Below are 24,329 nucleotides of genomic sequence, written 5' to 3' on the forward strand. Positions count from 1 at the left end.
TTGAAAAAATGTTAATAGAGGTGAAAAATGATGGATCAGTAAATAGATTTTGCTTGGTCATATAAACTAAAGAAGGTATAGCTCTAGAAATAATTGATATTCTGAATGAATAAGTGTGCTTTCTGAGAGATAGAAAGGAATGGTGCATTACTGGTTATGTAATAGGGACAACTGCCATTAATGAAGTTCTGTTGTGTTGGGGTAGAAATGAAGTAGCTATGAGGTTGAAATTTGAGGGTTACCTTATCCCTATTCAGCAAATCAAATGGATAATTAGCAATGACTGCCAACTTAATTCACTCTCAAGACACCAATCTGGGAAAGTAACCAGTTTGTGTTATATCTTTTTATTTCAATTATACAGTTTTCATCCTAAATACATATTCTCAATCAAGTTATTCACATTCATGCTGTTTCTATTTGTTCAATGTTCATTGCACTGTTATTATAGTGTTTCTGGTTGTTCATTCTTATATGCAAAGGTCTCACTTGAACATTTTCAGATAAAGCTATTGCCTTGATATTATTTAGTTTTAGGAATTGGCAAATTCAAGAAGCTACTTTATATCACTGACACAAAACTGTGCAGAATAGTCACGTGGCAAGCACATGAATTTTCAATTTGCAAATGATTATATGAACATGATGGCTACCCCTCCCTTAACTACAGTAGATTTGTTCCAGAAACTGAAAATAACTGAACCATATGCAGATCAGCCCCCTATATGAAACTTTTTTTTTTTTTTGCATGTACACACATGTACATTATGTGTATGTGTGACTGTTTTACTGAATACACAGTTAATAAAGACATTTTATGTTATTTATATTGTCAATCATACAATACTAAATAGTATTTCTCTCTCTCTCTCTCTCTCTCTCTCTCTTGATGAACACAGGCAAGTGAGACCATGAATACTGGAACAATGAAGGGGAGAAGACTTGCAGCAGCACCCACTACTGTGTTTGCAAGGTGTGTATTTGTCCCTCAGGAAAAGATACTCAATATATAACCAATCTCTTTCCAAAAGGAGAATCAACTTTTAACAGGATATTAAACTACTATATACAAAAACCAGCAAAATGATGTGATGGTATTTCTTCAAGTAGATACAATCCTATGAATGCAATAATCAACAAGCCCATTCAATAGTTAAAACTTTTAAACTCTACATAAAAGTTACATACTGCATGAGTAGTATAAAAACATGGAAATAGTGTATACAATCATATTATCAACATCTTTCACTCTTTCTTATTACGTATATGTATGCATAATATAAATTGTAAGAATTTAGAGTACAAAGATGTTTTAGCTGGGGTGCCATTATCATAAAAAAATTATTGGAATACCATGTACATCGGCATAGCTGGTCTATTTATAGGAGAATAATTTGCCAATATTTCCATAGCTCTGACACAAAAAATCAACAAACACCACAAAACATCTCTGAAAAATTCCTTTGTAAAACTGAATGAAACTCTTACAGTATACAGAATTATTGGCTAGGGAGTGATTGGAAGGAAAAAGTAAATGACAGAGGGCAAATACTCTTATTTGTAGTCCATAAATATAGAAAGCCTCCTCATGGGAAATGAAAAAGTTGACAGATGCTAAAAAATCATAAGGTGAGTCTTCATTTAAGATTCCCAAAGCTCTTACGGCTAGCAGATCGTGTGAACCTACAATATAAGATGGCCAGATGCAATTTTGCATTTAAAATCTCAGTACATTTTCGAATTAAGGAGATTTTCATGTCAGTCACTTCGAAAATCCTTAAGCCCTTCAATTTTCTGACCACAAAATAATTTCTCTTACTTTTCAGTCAAGGGATATGGTGATTAGTGACTTGAGAGTTCATACCATACATGTTACACTTTTAGAACATTATGCCTCTTATTTTTCTATCACATTAATGTAATAAGTATGTCTGCAAGTGTATGTATAGATTCATCTCTTAATACTGTAGTGTATATCATGGAGCTTATATATGCACATAAATTGATATATGCAAATTTAGAAAGATCTGTAAATATCCATACACACACATTCCTTCACACACACACAAAAATTAAATTGTTCAAATACATTTCACAACTCCTAAGGAACATAATATGCAATAATAAGACACAAATAAGGAGGAAAAGGACTCAAATTCTGAAAGAAACTGGTAATTTGGGGTGCAATAAAAAGTTGATGCTTGCAAGACTCCCTGCAGGGAAAATACCATACAGTACAATATTTACAAAACTAAATCTATGTGCAGATATTATAAGAACTCTGTAGTCTGGCTATGCTGCATAATCAATGAAAAAAAAAATAACATTTCACAAAAAAAAAACACTGAGAGGCTCTGAGCAACTTTAAATAAATACTGACAATATGTGCTGCAAAATAATGGAATTTCAAATTGTGCCAAGTCAGGGGCTGGCAAAATGTAGCATTTGTAAATAATGTATAAAGGAATTAGGACATCATACTCCCTCTTCCTGCTGTCCTCGGAGTGTCGTTCCAGGCTTAGGTAAGCCTGTCTCTCTCTGAATATCACAACCAACTTCCTGAAAATTTGCCATTTTCTTCACTCCAACACACTGGAGGGTAGAAAAGGGTATATCCAAAATGTAGCCCAAAAACTAATTGCTTATATTATTACAAAAATTCTAGCTGTAAAAATACGTAAAATCATGCTGATGCCAGTAGTACTGGCAAACCCTGCATTAAATTCTGAGCAATCAAAATCTCTTCAATGATGATAAGAAACAGATCCAGCTACTCAAGGTGCCAACCCCTGCCAAGAGATTCAACTGATGTGTGCCATGTTGTGCAGAGCATTTTTTTTTATTTTGTTTTCTACAGTGCCAAGCATCTACATACTGTACATATGTATGATATAAATAGTTGTTTTAAAAATAGATATCCTCCAAACTGCTTTATGGTAAGAAAAGTTATCACTTATCATAGCAAATATAAAATCAAGCCATATATCACTATTAAAATTCCAAAAAAATGCTTTTCTATATGCTTCATCTAATTTTGCACAAAAGATCAAAATCCTACAACAATATGCTAAAGTCTACTTTATACATTCTCTTAGGCAGCTAAATAGCCATGATATTAGTACTTATTATTGTATAAAAGATTAATTCTACCTGAAAACTGAAGATGGTCATAGAATGAGATCAAATTCAAAAACTGCTCTACGGAACTTTGGCAAAGAAACAAGCCAATCAGTAATAAGTGTTTTCACCATGCGAGTTAGTAAGATGAAAAGCCCAAGAATTAGATAACTATGTACAGTCATTCTGAATTTTAGGTGCTAAATCAATGACCCAGGATTCTGAAATTGATTATGACACGTGTGTAATACACTTGAAAAAAGTTATTGGAAGAGAGTAAAACAGAATTTTTAATAAGGGAATTATTATCTGAAAAGTATTAGGTAATTATGAACTAGATTTTCCTCCTAAAACACTGAATTACAAACCCAAATAGCTAATACCTTATAGAATGAAAAATAAGGTAAAACAATTATGCCAGTAAAGTCTAGAGGGGAATGAATAATTTTCCAATGTAACAATGGCAAATAAATTACCACCCTCATAACCTTATTAACTTACTGCTTACCAGGTTCTATTAGTTTCTGAAAAACACATCTTATCTTGTATATGACATTTTACTGTTCTAAAAGAAGGCAAAATATCTCAAGAGAGATGTGGGAGGCAAAAAGGAGGTCCTATGTAACCTCCATTTTGGAAGGTGGATACTATGTCGTATTTTACTTTGTTCTAACTCTACCTTTAATTCAAAGGAGAATATCTATGCCCATATGATGTAATTTGCTAAATTAGTTGCATACTTTCCTGAAGAAACAAGGGGGACAGTACAAATATGAAATAAGATGATACAAAATACCAGTTATGTATATAAATTAACAATTTTGACTGCTTCAAAATGAGTCTCTCCAAGAAAAGCTTAAAAATTAAAAGGGAAAAAGAATGTAAACTGAGGTGAAATTCAAATTACTACCCCACACAATCAAAACTTTACTACCCCACACAATCAAAACTTTACTACCCCACACAATCAAAACTTAAGCTTATAAAGCACTAATTCCAAAACACAAAACAAAATAAAAAATCAGTACATATTTATTAACCACAAATGCTAGTCTTGTAAATTTTCAGAATTAGAGGAAGAATCACACCATGAACCCTGTGCGTCTAGATACCTAAACATGTAACATGGAAGAAAAGTTCCCAGTTGCCAGTGGAATAATGTCTTCTTGAATAATGTCTAATGAACTGTAACCAAACATTTTCTTCTACAAATAATGATTAAAACAAAAGCCATAAGTTTTAAAGAGAATATATATGTCGAACTCAACAGAAAATATAGTCACCATAACACCAAGTAGCTGTCTTGTCCTCAAGGAGATACCCTTCCATGGTCTAACAAGAGCTCCATGGTCACCATACTAATGTCAAAGAATTCTCTTTTAATTGATCTTGTGGCCGGGTATTGTGTCTAATGATAAACATTATAACACATGATAAGAGTATAAATGGACTCAGGATAAGAGGGCACTTTCTCTTATCCTCAGTGAATGCTAAAACCCAATTTATCTACGGCAAAACCCACAAGAAAAAGAAGTGGCTGTGCATGTATGTGCCATCATATGTTTACATATGACCAAATACTGACCATGAAGCCATTCCTTTTCAGGCTGGTAAAAAAACACCAGAGCTCATCAAGTTCATTCTTCACTTATTGATTCAGCTAAGTGCATAATTTTAAGTTTGTTAAAATGTTTTAGTTTAGACTGTACAACAATGATTTTAGCGTGCATAAAAAGCCATAAATAGACTTTTTTGCCAGCACTAGTCAGTGCTTCTTACGATTTATGATCATTAGGCTAGCTCCAAGAATTTTGTTCTTCGCTTATTAATTTGATTGCTGAGGTTCGTGGAAACAGATAAATAAATTGAGAGCTAAGAGTATAATTTTAAGTTCCAGTTAAAATTGTTTTAATTTAGACTGTGGAACAATGATTTTATTGTGTGTGAAAGCCATTAACTGGCTTTTTTTTACCATCACATGTTGGAACTTACGATTTATGATTGATAGCTCCAAGAATTTAGTTCTTCTCTCGTTGATTTCATTACCAAAGATCGTGGAAACATCTAGTTGAAAACTATGTGCATAATTTTAAGTTCCAGTTAAAAACATTTTAGTTTAGCCTGTGGAACAACGATTTTACTGTGCATGAAAATTACAGCTTTTCGCAGATTCTTATATTTAATTATTATGATCGCTAGCTATTTGTAGAAGCAAAATTTGTTTTGAAGAATTTATCATTTTATTAAGCACAGCAATCTTAGTACTCTAGGCCAACATGTGCATACCCTTAAAAGGTATTTAAATAATCTAGATTGATTAGACAATAACCTAGGCTAGGTGATAGGCTAGCCTAGCTATAGAGTTTCAGATTAGTAAGTTACTGTTTTTATATAGTAGACCAAAAACAGTAAAGTAAACCCAATATCCTATGAGGTAGTAGACTAACTTGAAGGCTAAAGGTAAATTAACTAGTCAGGATTAAACAATAACCTATACAAGGTGATAGCCTAAGTATAGAATTTCACATCAGTGAGTTTCATCTTAGAAAGCTACTGTTTTATATAGCAGACCAAATAACATAGGGCTAGATATAAACAATCTAGGTTGGACAAAAATGTTAGCGTAACTATGGGTTTACATATGAGTAAGTTTGTGTTTTTATATAGCCTTTACATTTGATACAGAATAATTTGGATTAGGAAATACCCTACACTACTAGACTAAGAGAGAACAATTTATGAAACATCCTATTGTTGGTGTACTAGGTGGTAGTTTAGCCCAAGTAGCCTACGACTGGATATAGGTAGTTGACCCAAGTAGCCTAAGACTGGATATAAAGTATCATAGGCTTAATTAAGTAACAGTGTTTATGACTAAGGGCTGATACTGATACAGTAGCCTATTGTACGGCTACATAATACGTTATGTTGAGCAGCCTAAATCTTGAAAGGTGAAAAAAACCTAGAAACAGGCTATAGCCTAACCAGATTGAGTAGGAACCCCCTTTCTAAGGGAATATCCTACCAGTAACCTAAAAAAAAGCATGGTTTATGTCCTTGAAAGTTTTAAATAAACCTATAAAAGGCAGACATAGAATAGGTTGAACAGGAAGACTAGGAAAACCTCTATTCCTAACTTAATGTACATACATTATTCTAGAAGCATTAACCTAAAGCCATAAAACGGTGACTTAGGCTGACTAAACAAATTAGTTTATATGTTTAGATTAGTCTGAATGGTATGATAATTTAAATAAAAATTTACACAACCAGTGCAAAAGAATTAATACACCCATATACGGCTGTCAAAACTAATTTAAAATCAAAGGGCTTAAGTTAACATAGATTTCTAATAGAATCTATTACAAATATGAAAACTTGTATGAGGAACTACAGAGGTGTCCTTCATTAAAAATTTAATACTGACTAGCTTCTAATGACAACTTGCTTTGTGTCACTACAGGGCTGCCATTCTGCAGGACCCTCAGTTCCAATGTTCCATATAAAATTGCTTGGTTTGCTTTTTACCAGTGGGAATGGCCCATACCACCTGCCATGATTATAGTCTTGTAAACATCAGTGAAAATGCTTAGTCGACAGATCTGTATGCAACTTGTAGTACAATACTGGCAGCAAGTTTTAAGGATCAACTGCTCATTTTAAGCTGTCCTGGTGATTCCTATGGTTCAGTAGAGGTAAGGAAAGGGGAAATTATATCTTTCCAACAAAACTCCTGCTGCAGATATTTAACCATTTTTCTCAGACCAAGATTCATGTTTGGGTCAAAACCCAGTAACATCAGTCCCCAGTACCTCCCAGGTGATTTATTTTTAGGCAAAAATCCAGTAACATCAGTCCCCGCTTCCTCCCAGGTTAACCCATCAGAGGAAGTAGAGGAATTTTTACATGGAAGAGACATTCTTACTATGGAATATGAAGTGGCCTAATGAAATGACCCTGCTGAACCCAGATGGATCAGGGTCACAAATTTCAGCTAGCCATGGGAGAAAACTTCTAGAAGGAATTCTATCCCCCTTTGCAGTTATCAATTCTAAAGAGGATCTTTCCTCCAAAAGGGATCCTAGGATCCATTTGACTGCAACTAAAATAACTAAATTTTTGGAGGGGTAGTGTAACTTACCCAAGTCTTCTGGCCCTTTGTTAACAGGCAGTTACAGTTCAGTTGTTGAAGCGCAGCCAAAATATGCAAGCTTCCCCAAAAGGGATACAATTTATGGCATTTGATCAATTCCGTAGGCATCTGATCAATTCCGTAAAGATATTATGAATAACATCAGAAAATGTCCTTGCCACAGAACGACAATGTACGATGGATATAATGAATGATTCCAAAAAGGAATTTAAGTTAGTCAAGTACCCTCCAATGTGTAAAAGTACTACATCCTGAACCCAGAAGTAAGAGGGGATGCAAATGCTGCGCAATTAAGGTCTAGTGTTGGAATTCAGATTGGAAACCACTAAATGGTCAGTTCTGAATACAAAACTTCAAATCAAAACACAATACTCATCCTTGATGATACTAATAATCCTTGGTTAGACACATCAGTACGCATTTTCTCTCCTTATAGTAAATATGTAATTAATGAGAGAAAAACTATGATCAAAGCTGCACATGTGAAACACCACTAACAGAAATGATCTTCTTACCTGTGTCTATAACATTAAAAACTATAGAAGACACTCAAGTTTCTCAACAAGGAGTCCCAGCCTTCTGGCCCTTCATTTTCAAAATTATTAATCCTGTAAAGGCAAATTTTTGGAATTTTGTAGTGTTTAAAAGACCAGAGACAATGGCAGAAGAATCTCAGAGGCAACAGCCTCAGCAGAATTTCATACAAGGATCCACCTCTTTAATATTATAATCTCTACCACCTTACTGAAAGTTGCCATCAAAAGTCTTCCAAAACATTCCAGAACAATTGTAATAACCCCTTCTGTAAGGACCTATTTGAGGAATCTGTTGTAGTTAAAAACTTAACGAGCAAGCCTGCCAACAGAATTGCACAGACTTCTCTTTTGGGAAAAAGGGGAATTTATGAAAGACCCTAAAAATTCCTCTTACCCAATCCAAAAAGGCTCCCTTATAAAGGTAAGCCTTCAGTCACCCCAAAAGTTTTTTTCTCAAAGACAAGCAGGTGTTCACAAGGGATGACACCTCACGAAAGGACAACAGCAGCAAGAAAATCTTTTTCACAAGGTCCAAAGCCCCTCTTATTGGAGAAAGAAAAGCAACATTGGAATGCCTATCAAGGGCAGAGGCAGAGGAAGAGGCAAATACCAATAGGAATGGTAATAGTTGGGGGTCTACTTCAATGACACCACGGGCAATAGAAGTCTTCCCCTTGGGGACCCAGCATTAATTTTAAATGGGCTGGGGTGAAAATGGCTTCACCCCTCCTCCTCCTGTAAAGAGGTTCTTCCAAAAATCAGACCCCTCTCTGGAAGGTTACATCCAGAAAGGCCCTGTTAATGGGAGCCATAGAGAAATAAAGAATGGGTCCTTGAAACTTGTGGCTTTACCCTGGACCAAAAATGTTTTGGGTTGTTGGGATTAAAATTTGTTAGCTTTTAGTCACCTGTCAATTTTTCTGTAAAGCTCCCTGACGACGAGACAGAGACCACGCTATCAAAAAACAGGTTTTGACGTAGGAAAAAGCTATTTTTGGTAGTCATTATTGATTCTTCAAAACCTTCGCACTTCCCTGATGAAAAGACATAGGATTTGGGTAAGGGATCATCCTGCATTGACCAACAGAAAGGAATGGCTTCATGGTCCATGTTTAATCGTATATAAACATAAGAAGGCACATATGCGCACAGCCACTACTTCTTGCAGGTTTTGATGTAGATAAATTGGGTTTTAGCATTTGCTGAGGATAAGAGGAAGTGCCCTCTTATCCTGAGTCCATTTATACTCTATCACATGTTATAATGTTTATAATTACAACACAAGACCAGCTAAAAGAAAAATCTTTGACATTAGTCTGGTGACCATGGAGCTCTTGTTAGACCATGGAAGGGTAACTCCTTGAGGACTCAAATGCGACTAGTACTAGAAATAGGTTCTTCCTATGTCAAAACCTGTTTTTTTGCAAAATAATAAATACTTTGGGTTAGCAAAAATTTAAAAATTCAATTATGTCTATGTACTACAGTACCTGTGAACTGGCTAAACAAATAAAACAAATAAATCACTGGTACTTTTCAACAAAATTCAACCACCAAATATGCCAAATAAATTCTGAAGAAGTACCTATTATGAGTACTATGAGCCTTCTTTATAGTTATAACAGAAATATTTTAGCAATGTTTGATCCTCAAACCCCTTCCTTCCACTAAACCAAACAAATTGAACATACAACCTATAGCTATATTTCATCATAAACATTTTGTCAGTTATTTCCTTTGTCAGGGTTGACATAAAATGTGTTCTTTCTACCTCCTCTGTTCTAGACATCTAGCTAAGGACTCCTTTATATCCCCATTTTTCATGTTTTCCTCATCCTTCCTAAAGATCTCTAGTTTGCTACTTCCATATCTACTGATATTTTGACTAACTGTATCTAATCACTTCTATGTTCAAAACACCTCCATCTTTGAGATCCTGGTCTATTTTACAGCCACTGGATACAACATCTCTCTGTCACTTCTTCATTCCTAAAACAATGTTCTGACTGTACCCAAGTCACAAATCTTAACATTCTATAGTTATGCCTTTTCAAGAACTTTATTTTCTTTGTGAATTCCTATAGTACCTCCAATAGACTGTAACACAGGCCTTCTGTACTTTTCTGAAGTTCTCACTCTCCCTATATATTTAACAGTACGTAGTCTAAAAATCTCCCATTCCACCCAGGCAGTCGCAAATCTTTTTTTTTATTGCCCTTGTAATACTTGCTTCACAATCCAGTATCTCCCCAAGATAAAAGAAAATTTCGACTTTGAAGTAAGAATTGTCATTTACCTACTTCACAATCCAGCATCTCTCTAGGATAAAATAAACATTTTACTTACAAGAACAACTGCCATTTACTTTAGCATGGTCCTCCACTTTCTTCTTTTCCCCATTTACTCTTCTAATACAATGCATGTTCTTCCCAACTTACTCTTACAACACAACAGAGCATACAGGATATGTAACTCTTTCCAACACAGGCAGTTCCCGGTTATCAGTGGACTCGGTTAATGGTGATCCGGTTTTATGGTGCTTGTCTAGCATCATAAAATCAACTAAATAGAGTTATGGCACTATAACATACCTAACAGAGGCACCATTAACTGGTTACCAGTGCCATTAACCAAAACTTGGCACCATAAATAGCTGAGTTTCTGTTAATGGCGGTTTTTGCTTATCAGCACCCTGCCGAGAACAGAACCCCACTGATAACCGAGGACTACCTGTATAAAGAATATTTCTCATCTCTAACTGTGACCTCAAAACAAAAAATTTTATTCAAGCATAACAAAGTAGAAAGCTACAGTACACAGACTATGGCACAACCCAAGGTTGAGAATATTAACTCACTGGTCTTCTACTGAAATACAACTAAATGTGACCCCAAATTTAACAGCTGAGATATTCCCTCCAACTTTGTAAAAATATGGCTACCTTTTTTTACAGATGGTAAATATCCAGTGACAATATCACTGAAGTTAGTTATGACTGGCACTGGCAGCATGATGACTCATCTCTAAAATGTTCGTGCACCATAATTTTCAACTTTATTTTTTCACTCATGGAGTCTGCAGTCACTAATTTTAGTCTTGTTAAGCAAAATAATACTATTTAAAAGAAAGTTATATTAATTACAGTAATACAGTATTTTAAACTAAATTGTTTGTTATACCTGCTACTACGTACAATATATCCAAAAGACATGTGCAAAATAGAAGCTTTAGTGATATCAGCTGCAGATCTATACCATCAGTCAAAAAAATTATAAGTGGAAGGGTTGTTGAGTGCCACAAACTACCCAAAGTTATTATGAATTCCAATTTAAAAGAAAGAAAAGAAAACCTAAATGTGACACCTTATCAAGAATGTTACACCTATCACAACGCAGGCCTAATGAAGATATACTAGTTATCTATATATGTATATAAGTTGAAAACATTCAATAAAAATCTTGGAAGGTGATTTACAGATCACTCAGAACTGAAACATTTGGCAAGATTGACTTCTAAAAGGCAAGGGACATTCACCAGCACTACTTCCAAAAGGGCGGACACCAGCCTGCACCAGTCATGAACTCCTGAACTTCAGTTGAAAACAGCATCAAACAAATCATCAAACTCTAACATTCTGGTAACCTAATTGTATACAAAAGTTGACTTATAGGTAAAAATTACTTGCTCCAACCATCAACAGCAACCACCATCAAATGAGACAGTAACATCAAACCTCTATAAAGTGACTGGTATGGAGCTGAGGCTAGGTCATTTGTTTGAAGTTTATTACATACATTTTTCTATTCACCCTAGACAAAAATACTTTTTCCCTTCATAAATCTCCTTACCTTACTTTTGTTTTAGAAACCCCTTTGCATAACACTAAAAAGTAATAGCGTATAAAAAAATTAAACTAATACACTATAAATTTGTCAATGAAGCTGCTAAACTGCAATCCTAATTTTACTAATGTAAACAATACTTCCATAAAAGTTTCTCTTTCACTCGTCATTTTATGCACAAAAAAAAAAATTGAGATCTGTGGTAATTACTCACTCAACACAACTTTCACTCATCTTAGGGCTGGTCTTGTCTCACACACAGATATCTGTGAACAGCCCACATGATTCAATCCCTATATGCAGTGATTGTAAAATAACACCAACAGTTAAAACATTATTGAAAACCTAAACTTCATTACTGTATTAAGACAAATCCTTCAGGCCAGCCCTAGTGAAAGCTAAATAAGTTAGTTCAGTAGTCAGGTTAAACTACTTAATAACAGAACAGTACTAAGCTGTCTACTGATTAGTAAGTTTCAATGAGTTAGTATCTCTTTATAAATTGCCATTAATGCTACAGTTTAAATGTGTAAATATAAACATACTGTATTCTCAACTTATTTTTTCATAACACACCCACATCAGAACTCGTACAAAGTACAGTGTGGCACTGAATGCCTGACTGTCTATCTGTCTCTTTAATCTTTATTTTCTTTACACTTAACTTCTCTTGTCATAGTTCCTCCTTAGAGAGAGAGAGAGAGAGAGAGAGAGAGAGAGAGAGAGAGAGAGAGAGAGAGAGAGAGAATACTGAGTGTATACACTACACCATGTCACTTTCTAGAATTGCATATTCCATTATATCTGGTTTTTCTACCTAAAAATTTTAGTGTACAACACTTATTTCCTACATAAGACATCATAAATTGCAGTACTATATAGAAATTAACAATGTTTTCAAAATACAAGAAGACCTGCTCCCTTAAAGTGTGCAATGACGGACATTAAATTTCCAAATACATTACAAGAGGATTAGAAATCCTTCAACAGTTCAACAGTTTCATAGCTAACAGCACTAAAGAGTATTAATCAGACAAGAACTGCATAAGGAAGTGGCACAACAATGACCAGCGAGCTTCGAAAATCATGGGAAAGGGCACAGATTGAGACCTAGATGAAATGGGAATGCAGAAAGTATACAACACAGAAGAGTGAAAAGAATTCATTTGACATGTGACCACTTAAAATGGAAAAAGTTGATAAAAACAAAGTACTAATAATGATGATGTTAAGCACAATAAAAAATAAGGAAAAAGTCAAAACTAAACCCTTAAGCAATATTCTGCTAGAGAGAACATAGGAAATTAAGCATGAAATACATCCTGGACACATTACTGACAAGATTGTGCTAACCCTTGCTATGAAGTCAATTCAGCATAGCTTGGGAATAATTTTGAGAGAAGAGAGATATTGCATCTATATTTTCTCCAAAGCATCAGATTCTTAGCAGGCATCACAAAAAAATTAGCAATGCTGGGTAGATATATTTTTCTGAAGTCAGTTATTAGGTAATAAACATGCTCTAGTCAATAAAAGGCAGAACTTAGGGCAAATGAGCATGACAACATCTCTGAAAAACTGACACCCTTTCTCTCTTGGAATTTTTGACAGTGAAATACAGTTTGATGCCTCTTACCCTCAAAGGCCACGTCTCTAAAAGCAGATACTAAGTAAACCTTGTTATAGTATTGTGAAAAGATAACTGATAAGACATCTTATTATAAAATTTCTTACAAAATACAGTATTTCACTATAAATATGAAATTTTTTATAATAAAATAAAGTTTTATATATACTTACCCAGTAATTACATAGCTACAGTTTCCTCTTGCACAGCAGCTTGAATTTAAAAGTTTATTGCAGATGCCCAGTCCCATCCACTAACAGGAGTACCAGGAACTACTTGGTAAACAACCTTATTCTGTTTATGCCATATGTCCATTGGATGGGAGGGAGGGAGGGCTCCAATCATGTAATTAATGGGTAAGTATATATAAAACTTTACTTTATTATGAAAATGTAATTTTTATATAAGGATCTTAGCCAGTAATTACATAGGTGAATCCACACTAATGGGAGGTGGGCTACATGGACATATTCTATCTTAAAACAAGAAGTCATGTACTGAATTTGAATTAGAAAAAGTTACTAGCATTGAATACAATGCTTGTAGTCCCTTGTTAGTTCAGAGAGCCTGCAGTAAAGAACTGCCTCTGGTTGGTGCTCATATTAACCTGTAGTGACATGGTGGTAAAGCTGTGGAGCACCTCTACTTGAGTAGGAACTTGGCAGCGAAAAAGTTGTCTGATGCCAAGCAAAATATCAAGGGAGTTTTGCAGCTCAGGATGTAATCTGTATCTGTATGTATGTATGTATGTATGTATGTATGTATGTATGTATGTATGTATGTATGTATGTAATATATGTAATGTATGTATATGTATGTATATATATATATATACTATTATTATATATATATATATAGATTATATATATATATATATATATATTATATTATAAGATATATATATATATATATATATATATATATATATATATAGTATATAGATATATTATATATTATATATATATCTATATATATATATCGATAATATAGTATATTAAATATATACTCATATATATATATATATATATATAATTTATAATATATATATAACTATATATATATATATATATATATATATATATATATATATATATATATATATACTATCTATATATATATATATATATATATATATATATATATATATATATAATTTATATATCTATATATATATATTACATATATATATATATATATATATATATATATATACTATATATATCATATCTATATATATATATCTATATTATATTGGGTATATATTATATATATATATATTATATATATATATACATAATAAACATATATATCCATATATATATATAATATATATATATATATATATATATATAATACATATATATACATATATACAAATATACATCCATATATATATATATAATATATATAGATATATATATATATATATATATATATATTTCTATAATATATATATATATATATCTATATATATAATAAGATATAAGCCACGAATGAAAAATAAACAAAGGAGGTCTGCAAGATCTTTTGATGTTAAACGTCCTTTACTGAGAAGAGACTGACATACATACGAGAAAAGACAATACAAGAAGATTCGTATAACTGACAGATAGGGATTATAAAGAATCCGACACACCTGTAAGATAAGAAACCTTCCCAAACAAGCATAAACAATGGGTGCAATTAAAGGTTTAAGACAATCATCTCAGATACAATTTCAAGACAATTATAGGTGACAGTTATTCAGAACTTGGTAAACAAAACCATATTCACAATACACGTCAGACATACATTACAACAAAATTAATAACTCTAGGCAACTGATTTTTTTTTTATTTAGTCAGTAATTATATCTTTGAGGTCATTCTTAAATATGTTACAGATCCAAGGGTCTAAATGAAAAAGGCCACGACTAACATTGAAATTACAATGAAAAGTAAGTTGTATTAAAGCAGATTCTAAATGATTTCGTGATAAGACATCTCTTAACCTTGCAATTACTGAACTATCAACTATTAACGTCAAAAGATCTTGCAGACCTCCTTCGTTTATTTTTCCTTCGTGGCATATATCTTTATTTATGGATTTATCACGTTCCTAACTTTCGTGATTCAGTTATACATATATATATATATATATATATATATATATATATATATATATATATATATATATATATATATATATATATATATATATATATATATATATATATATATAGTGAGACCAGGGATACCTGTTACACAGAAAATCACGAGCAAGAAAAAACGCGTCGTAGATTAACGAGTTCTAAAACAGGATTGAAGGTGGCGCTCGGGTTGGGTAGTGACAGTAGTGGCGAGAGGGGGGGAAGTAGTAGCCGTTGGGTCGGCTCTCCCCATGACAGGGATTTTGGAAAGGAAACCTCTAATTGGCAGGAGACCTGTGAATAGTGCTTCCACTCGCCTTGTATTTTATACCCGACGCCCTTAGGGTGCTCGTGCGAGGGTAGTAACCTCAGCATACCATGCTAGCTTTTTTCTCTGGTATATTTAGAACCTATTTATACCAGAAAAGTGGATAGCAGGATCCTTTTCACCGGCGAACACAGGTCGAAATAGAACTATAATAGCCAGAAATACAACTATAATAGCCCACCTAGACGACTGGTTAATCTGGGGGGAAAGTTCTCAAAATGTGCCTTCCACAGCCCAGAGTTTCCAAAAGGCAATAAGCATGCATGAAGGGCTTGTTGCAATTTACATCAATAATAGATCCAATACTTGGATTACAACAAAGGAATGTAAACTAAGTTTAGCCGTTGCATGCAACAAACAAGATGCGAGACAGTCCTCGCCAAAAGATTGAAAAAGCTGGGGAGATACTTCGGTCTTGATCCCAGAAGGAACCTCTGGCAATACAAGTCACCCAGACTCCTGTCTGTATGGATGACAATACACACAGATGCGCCTTGTTGACAGGTTGGGAGGAGCATGAGGTGGCAGGGAGGTGTTCAGCTACTCCAAGGAATTGTTGTATCAGTTTTCTGGAGCTGATGGCTGTCTTTTTGTCTCTCAAAAAACCCAAAACTCCAGAAGAGACATTGAGTTGGCTCTAGAGAACATGACTGCAATGTCCTACATTAAGAGGTCGGGATGATATTCACCTCCTCTAAAAAAGGTAATGCTAGCCATCCTTTGATGGGGGCAATAAAGGAAGTGGTACTTGTCTACAATTCACCTCACTGTAATAGTAGACTCCCTGTCAAGGAAAATGACAGCCTCAACAGAGTAGAATTGGACAATCACTCTTTCAGAAAATAGCCAACATGCTTTCACAAATGGAAATGGACCTGTTCGCCACATATGAGAATCACAAACTGCCAGGCAAGCAACAGCAAGAGATGCCTTCCTACATGACTGGAACAAATGGAGGACGATATAGCCTTTCCTCCATAGTTCCAGATTTCGAGGGTGTTGAGCAAACTCCTAACCTACTATGGAACAGTTTACTCAATAGCCCAAAACTGGACAAACAGGCATTGGTTCCTATTACTTTAGTAGGAAGGAAAGTAGTTTTAAGGATCCTCCTTTCTAAGCCAAGACCTTCATGTGTGGATTTTCTTAAATATTATCTATACTGTGAAAATTACTTGCTCATCATTGCTAGGTTCCTAGTGCAAAAATTAGACTTTATATATCTGGCAATTCATATGTATGGAAGACATACGTACGTAGTTACATTAGATCCATACTGAGAGCCCAGTCAAAAATTCCAGGGAAACAAATTCAAAAATATCTCATCCCTTTTGAGGACAAATGCCTTGCAGTTACAGCAATCATGGAATACAAGGCAGCATTAACAGAATCATTGATTTATGGTTTCGTGATTTGAAGGCTACCCCAAAACAGCGATATGTAAAACCTACTTCACCGAAATTGGATTTCCAACCAGCAAATCTAAGAACAAAGCTACCAATGACACTCAGTGTTACCCAGACACCAGCAGAAACAGAATGGAGTTGTTTGCTAAGTAGTTCCTGGTACTATTCCTATTAGTGGGTGGAACTGGTCACCTGCACTAGACTGAAACGTTACCCGTGAATTTTTTAATTCAAGCTGATGTGCAGGATGAAAGTATAGCTATGTAAATACTGGGTAAGTTACTTATATAAAAATATATTTCCTCATATGGCGTACTGCAATATGCTTACAAAGGATAAAGGACACAAATGCTTGCTAATCCAAAATCAAATACGTAATACAAAAATATACAACCCATGTATATATCTGCACACGCTATCACTATCTTTCTTTCGGTACTCAGCTCCATTTACCTTACAAAAGATATGATAAGAGGTTTATGACAGCTACAACTCAGTAAAGTAACTTTCAAAGATTATGCTTGGCATTGTAATAAATGAGCAAATTATGTTTGTCTCATCAGAAACATCAGATAATTTTTCATTTGAATCTTCACATGGGACTGGCTGCACTTACACTGTTCAACAAGATTACTCGTGTCTGTTACAATTAAATCATACAGTACCTATCAGCAGAGATTTGGAGTTTCATTATTGAGAAATATGTATGATGTCTCTCAAGCGTTGAAGGGCTATGAAACTTAAATCTAGGTTTAAATAAATAAATATAATAAGTATCACACAAAAAAGTATTCAAATTGTTTCAATATACCCACTGGAAACTTTAAAAGTGGTTACCTTGTTTTTTGTTTCAATTGACCTTATGACTAAAGTTGACTTTACCTGCTAATCCATGAATCAACAAAAGTTCACTAAGCTTACAACATAAAATACAAAAAGTTAAAGAGAGCAACACAGTACATTGACAAGAAAAATACCAAAATCTGTAATCCTAGTCTATGTAAGCCTAAGGTAGAAATAATGTAAACTAACCACTCCCTGTACCCAGTAAAGAAGAATGAACATGATCTTTGCATTGACCAAACATTTCTGGAATAAAGATTACATATTTCATACCAATATTGTATGAATAACATTAGTATCATATAACAACTTTGCATGATCCATTCAAGGAAGTGAATGATGCCAAAAGACTTGAACTGGCACAATATCAAAGTACTGGAAGAATAGGGAAAATTTTTTCAGTTCCTTAATACTCACATGAGAAAAGTTGGGGACGGAAGCAGTTTTCCTCATCAGAGGTCGGCCAGCTGATTGAAGTAGTTCTTTGACAGCAACATTCTGTCGCAGTCTATCCAACATCAAAATAGACTCCACAGATGTTACTCCTTTGGTATATTTTTCTGAAAATAAAAAAGTTTAACAATTATGTTTCACTGGCTCATAACTTATTTCTGGAATTAGAGTTAGTACTGTACAATACATGTTCACATAAATATAATTTTGTCCACTATAAGCTCTCTGGTATTATATGGTATTTGCTCTGTAAAATATATCTCAATCTTTCGAGTACCACTGTCATAAAAGTAACAGGTCAACTGAAGGCCTTCTTAAATGAATAACACATGTTTTTGCTTGTGATGACAAAATTTTCAGCACAGACCTGTGTACTGAAGCAGGCAACTGAGGTACTGACACCTCAAACTGGAGATAAATAATCCAAGTCAAAAGTTACAAAAGGTGAAGAATGAAAAACGAATACATATTATAATATTAACAATATAAAATCTAAAACTTTAGTACATCCTTTCCCTTTTTTATATTTCATTGCCTTTATGATTCAGTACTATGAAAATTCAAATCCTCTTATCCCTTCACAAATTTAGGAATGACAAACATCTGCAAAATCTTTTCTTAAAAAACAAGGTTCAATTCAAATTCCAACTCGAGAGAAACTCACTGAATATTCACTTACCAATATAAGTTTCGCCATCTTCTGCATGAGAATCATCAGCGTTAGCTGCCATTTGAGCAAGTGACTCACGCTCTTCTAACTCCTCACTTGCCTATGCATAACCAATGGTTAAAAACAATTACTATTGTGACAGTAACAATTCAAAGACTGAACTTTCAGCAAGTCCCCAGTATCAGTCATTAATGATGCAAACAGGATTAACATTTTGCACAACTGGCAAAATAGAATGCTATTCAGCAGAGAGTAAGATTAATAATTTCCTAAGAACTACCTACTCAGAGTAAAATGCCATTACATTACAAGAATAACCACTACTTCATAAAATTTCTTCAGTTTTATGCAATTCTCATAATCAAAACATTACAATAAATGATAAGAATCCATCATTTTACAAATAGCTACACAACAATCAAATATACTAACCTTGGGAATATTTGAGACAACTTCATACATGATGCCAGTTTCATACCAAGTATTTATCGTCCCAATAAACGACTTGACAAACTTGCTGGTTAATGACTGTTTCTTATATATATTTACTGCTAGACGTTTCCTTAAAACTAAATCCATGGGTGCTGGATGGGACAGTCTCACAACTGCTTTAACTATTAAATAAACTCTCTCATCACCTGGAATATGAGTCATTAAAGCTCAAATACACTTACTAATCAAAGTTTAAACAGTCTTATATATTCTATCTGGTATGTCTAGATACAACAAAATTTATCAATATAATTTATCTTGCAATCCTTTACACAAACTAAATTATTTGAAAGGAGGAATAAGTTTCCCTCAAAAATAATATGTTCAATATAGAAGCTCGTTCTAAATACACACTTGTTGGCTTACATGATGTATAAAAACCTAGAATAAAACCTAATATTCATTTTTCAGTATGTATTGATTAAGTTGACAATATATACCTAACATGTGGATCTAAAGGAGAGACAAAACAACATACTTGGTGTAAGTCTGTTGAGGTACATGTTGTCATGGATGGAAGAATCCCAAGAAGCTACGGCACAAACATCCTTTTCATAGCATTTAACAATAGGCAACTGGAAAAACTTATTGCAATTTTCCTTTGGGATTATGGCATTGTTTCCCGCTACAGTGAGTGTGTCTCCAAAGCCTTGAGTAGAGAAATCATCAGCTGAAAAATAGAAGCAACAGACTTGTTCAAGGTATTCAATTTTACCACTTATGCGAAGCATGTCCCTCTGCTTTGTTACATTTCCCTACACTTATTTTAGATAAGCAGACTGCATGTTATTTATATTTCTGATTTGAATGTACTTTGAAGAATAAGCTAACATATTGCATACTGACATAATCTTATTAACCTAGCATATATCATTACGAGATAGGATATGTTATTTATGCTAAATTTTCTACCCTTCTGAACAATATTTTTTTTTAAATCCTGAGCTCTAATATGAAAGAAATTCATTACATCTGATTTCCCTTATCAAAGAATAATTCATGCTGGAAGAGTTACCAAGTGAATTCTTTAACTACAAATAACGATGTTGAAATTGAGGGCGAAATTCCAGTACTGCAAAAGTACAAAACAAATATAATCTTAATCATTCTAACAAGATGTTGATATGCAAATTGTTTTGCTCAATCCTGATGAAAAAACAACAAACATTAAGTATTCTATCCTGTCACTTTACAAATTTCACAATCCTTTCACTACACAATAATGATGAAAATTTAGAAAAGTTCATAACCTACCATTGAGATCTAAGAACAGTACAGGAACATGGGCTTCCATCCCCGGGGGAGGGTCCCAGTCTGCTGGAGCTCCTGGTATATTTGACCCTGCAGCAGGGACAAGAACAGCATTTCTTTCCTCTGTCAAGCTTACCCACTGGTCAACCAGAGACTGTTCCCTCTCCATGTCACGTTCACTTTTATCTCCTTTGTTTATGATTTTTTGAATCTGGAATTTACATAAGGATTTTTATATAGGCAAATGGTGATGTGTGTATACTGCGCATGGATATATTTGTACAGCATGCTTTATCAAATAATCATAACTACAATTACTACAGAACATATATTCACCTGTTGATCAAGGTACATTCTTCTACGCTTCAGAGCTTCACTCCATCTCTCACGCAAGATATTCAAATCTTCCTCTGTGTATGAATCTAACTGTCGCTGGCATTTAAGTCTCCCACAAACTGACCCTATGCTGATGTTTGTAATAGCCTGAAAAATAAGAGTACGTAATTAATTCTTGCAGCTATCATTGGAATTTGTATCAAGGTGTAACTAATAAATTAAAAAACTGTTAAAATTAATGAAACGAACATCTTAAAAATAGTTGTAAATAAAAGAAGTGTCAATGACAGCCTTCATAATATGAGAAAATCTATTTAAGTCTCAGCAAGAACTACATAATTATAAATATATTCAAATTTGCTTAAAACCTGATGCTATGTGAAAAACTTGGTTACTTATTTCAATAGTGCACATACTTGAGTAGAGACCAGACATTCTCCATACCTGCTCAGCAAAAGAACATTTCTTTAAATTTTACATTACAATAATAAGCATACAATCTACATTTGCAAATGCTTACCTCACATATAAGTGGAAGAGTACCAGAGTTTGAAACTGGTTTGACCCTGCAGACAATACGTCTTTGCTGACCCTGGCGTAACTGATAAACTCCTCCCGTTAAAACATCCTTCTGAGGGGAAACTTCTACAGAAAGGTAGTCACCACATTCTCCTAATTCTTGTATCTCAACCCACATTTCTATTTTACGAGTCAGTTCACTCCATCTGTTGCAGAAACCATCAAATTAATACCAAAGGAAAACAAAGGACAAGAAAATGAAATTATAATGATCTTAAATTATTTATCAAACTGTAACTGGTACAGCATATAACCTGATATTAAACATTTAAATCTAATTTCAATTAAATTTTATGAAACAAACTTAAACCATTCTGTACAGGTACTTCAATCTGAAAAGAATATCACGCCTATAAATATATTGGTAATAAAGACAACTTAAAAACATGTTGATAATAACAAGAATACACTTTGAAAATGAAGAAATGTAAAAATAATACGTTCATCACATACATCATCAAGCATTTGCATTATTGAATCACATATTACCTTAAAAATATATTGAAAATAACACAACAAAAAACTTTGAAAATGAAGAAAAGTAAAAATAATACGTTCATCACATACGTCATCAAGCATTTCCATTACGGAATCAAATATTACCTGTCTACAAGTGATCGTGCTTTAGCCAACTGTTGGTCAACTTCCCACCCTGGACGTGAAACACCAAAGCCAGCTGATCTGTGACCCCAGACTTCAATAGAAAGAGCACCATCTGCACAATGTTCTAACAGATCTTCGGTAACTGGCACAATGTAATCTTTTGAATGTTCAAACTGAAACAAAGAATAATATAATAAGTTAACAGCATTCCTGCTTTGTCTAACAAACTTGCTACAAAGAGATATCAGACCATGAATTACTATAATATTCAAGATAAGACAACTTATCAGAAGTGCGAGTCACAGAAACACACACTAATGACATTGAATCATTTATTATTTCCAGGAAATTCTAAAGGTTATTCTATCAAACTGATTACATTTAATGCCTCAAAACATGTATAATTCAACATAACCTTAGTATTTTAATGTTTATATAATCAGATAATGAAATAGTTATACCAGTGAGTCAAATATTTCATACAAAGAACTTATTTCGAATGAAATGTAAAGTTTACCTTGAAAGTCATGGAGTCTTTTGATGTGGGAGCAGCAGGAAACTCATTGTTAACAACCGGAGCCACAACTTCGCTTTCTGTATGACCCCAAAATTGGTACTGACAAAAGACGAAGTGGGACAAAGAAGGGGGCAATCCTGCAGCCTGTTTTATGCAAACCTGCAAATATAATACATCTCTTGAGAGGATTCCTGGCATACTGAGTGTAACATATAAGAAAAAAAAACTTGAAACAGTTTTTCTATGTATGTACCTAACAAAATCAGCAAAAAAAATAATTAAAAACATTTGTGGTGATTTGACAAACCACACGCAATTTCTGTTATTATGTATGTGAATCCATTCACGATTTCTGTGATTGGGGGCTTGTTTTGTTTGTTTGACATGTTTCTTTGTGTAACCTAAAAGTAAAGTCTAAGTTTATAGAAGTGTTGGAAACTTAAGTTTGTATGAAAAATATTTTATTTGGGCTTAAGATTTATTATGAAATTGTCCTTTTGCACTTAAGTTTACATTGAATATAACCTTATCACCATCTGTCATGAAACCAAAATTGTAATTTTTCATTGATCATGAGGGAAAGTAGTAATTTTGTAAAGCTAATTTAAATTTATGGAAGGACAATTTTGTAACATTTATTTCATTGTTTAGTTGTGACTTATTTACCATGAGTGGTTTCTAATGTTGGTTTTCCCGCAGATAGAAAGCATTCTGGAACAGTTACAGATAAGTCTTCCACTTTTGTAAGATTATGTTTTTACGGAAATATAGTCATGTCCTATCTCTGAGACCTTATTAGCTGTAGGGATCATATTTTTAACACAGATATCCTTTGAGATTTCAAAATCTCATTAATATTCTTTAATATTACTAGCTGATTTGTTAGAAAGTTTCCTCAGACTACCTCTAGGTAGGCTATTTCATATTTACATTGTGTTTAGTGGGCACTGATTCTTCATTTATCTGTTTTATTTACCATTTAATTGATAAATATGACGTTCCATTGGGTTAGATGGTAAAGCAAGTGATATCTTTGATGAAATATATAATTTCAATTATATTTTTTCTAGAACTAGATCTTGCATCAAGTCGTCAACTTACGGTAGGCATCAGATTGTTGTTAACCTAGGGCTTAGAGGAGCCTAGTATGTTGATCAAATACCGATGGGAGTAAGCCACTAGCTCTCAATATAGACTTAGAATACCTCAGGATCCCTTACAGTTCATGGGTAACAGCTAGGCTAGGGATTCATAACCTAGAGTAACCTAATCTAACGTGTTCATTCAGCACTGAATGGATAGCTCTATTAGCCCAACATCACTTGCTGGATGAAACTTCAGTCCTGTGTTCAGTAGCTTGCAGTTAAAGGGTGGTTTTAGACTAATTCAATATAGGGTGATAGCAAGCACCACAGGAGCAGTTGTTTAGTGGTCCATTGCATTCACCA

General features: G+C 33.8%; 1 protein-coding gene across 8 annotated transcripts in view; it reads right to left on the reverse strand.

Annotated features, from left to right (window-relative positions):
- LOC135213590 (kinesin-like protein KIF13A) overlaps positions 1 to 24,329 on the reverse strand; it is a 590,763-nt gene that overhangs the window by 68,019 nt on the left and 498,415 nt on the right. For 5 of the 8 annotated variants that reach the window (XM_064247592.1, XM_064247591.1, XM_064247593.1 and 2 more), the window contains 10 exons: positions 22,882 to 23,040; positions 22,365 to 22,537; positions 21,703 to 21,907; positions 21,183 to 21,329; positions 20,850 to 21,057; positions 20,074 to 20,265; positions 19,536 to 19,741; positions 19,113 to 19,203; positions 18,398 to 18,540; positions 2,482 to 2,592 (listed from right to left, as the gene is read on the reverse strand). In XM_064247592.1, coding sequence (XP_064103662.1) covers positions 2,482 to 2,592; positions 18,398 to 18,540; positions 19,113 to 19,203; positions 19,536 to 19,741; positions 20,074 to 20,265; positions 20,850 to 21,057; positions 21,183 to 21,329; positions 21,703 to 21,907; positions 22,365 to 22,537; positions 22,882 to 23,040 — 1,635 coding nt within the window. The remainder of the gene's footprint in view (positions 1 to 2,481; positions 2,593 to 18,397; positions 18,541 to 19,112; positions 19,204 to 19,535; positions 19,742 to 20,073; positions 20,266 to 20,849; positions 21,058 to 21,182; positions 21,330 to 21,702; positions 21,908 to 22,364; positions 22,538 to 22,881; positions 23,041 to 24,329) is intronic. The other 3 variants (XM_064247596.1, XM_064247595.1, XM_064247594.1) reach the window with 1 other exon arrangement.

The sequence above is a fragment of the Macrobrachium nipponense genome, chromosome 43 (assembly GCF_015104395.2).
Source record: "Macrobrachium nipponense isolate FS-2020 chromosome 43, ASM1510439v2, whole genome shotgun sequence".
NCBI lineage: Eukaryota > Metazoa > Arthropoda > Malacostraca > Decapoda > Palaemonidae > Macrobrachium > Macrobrachium nipponense.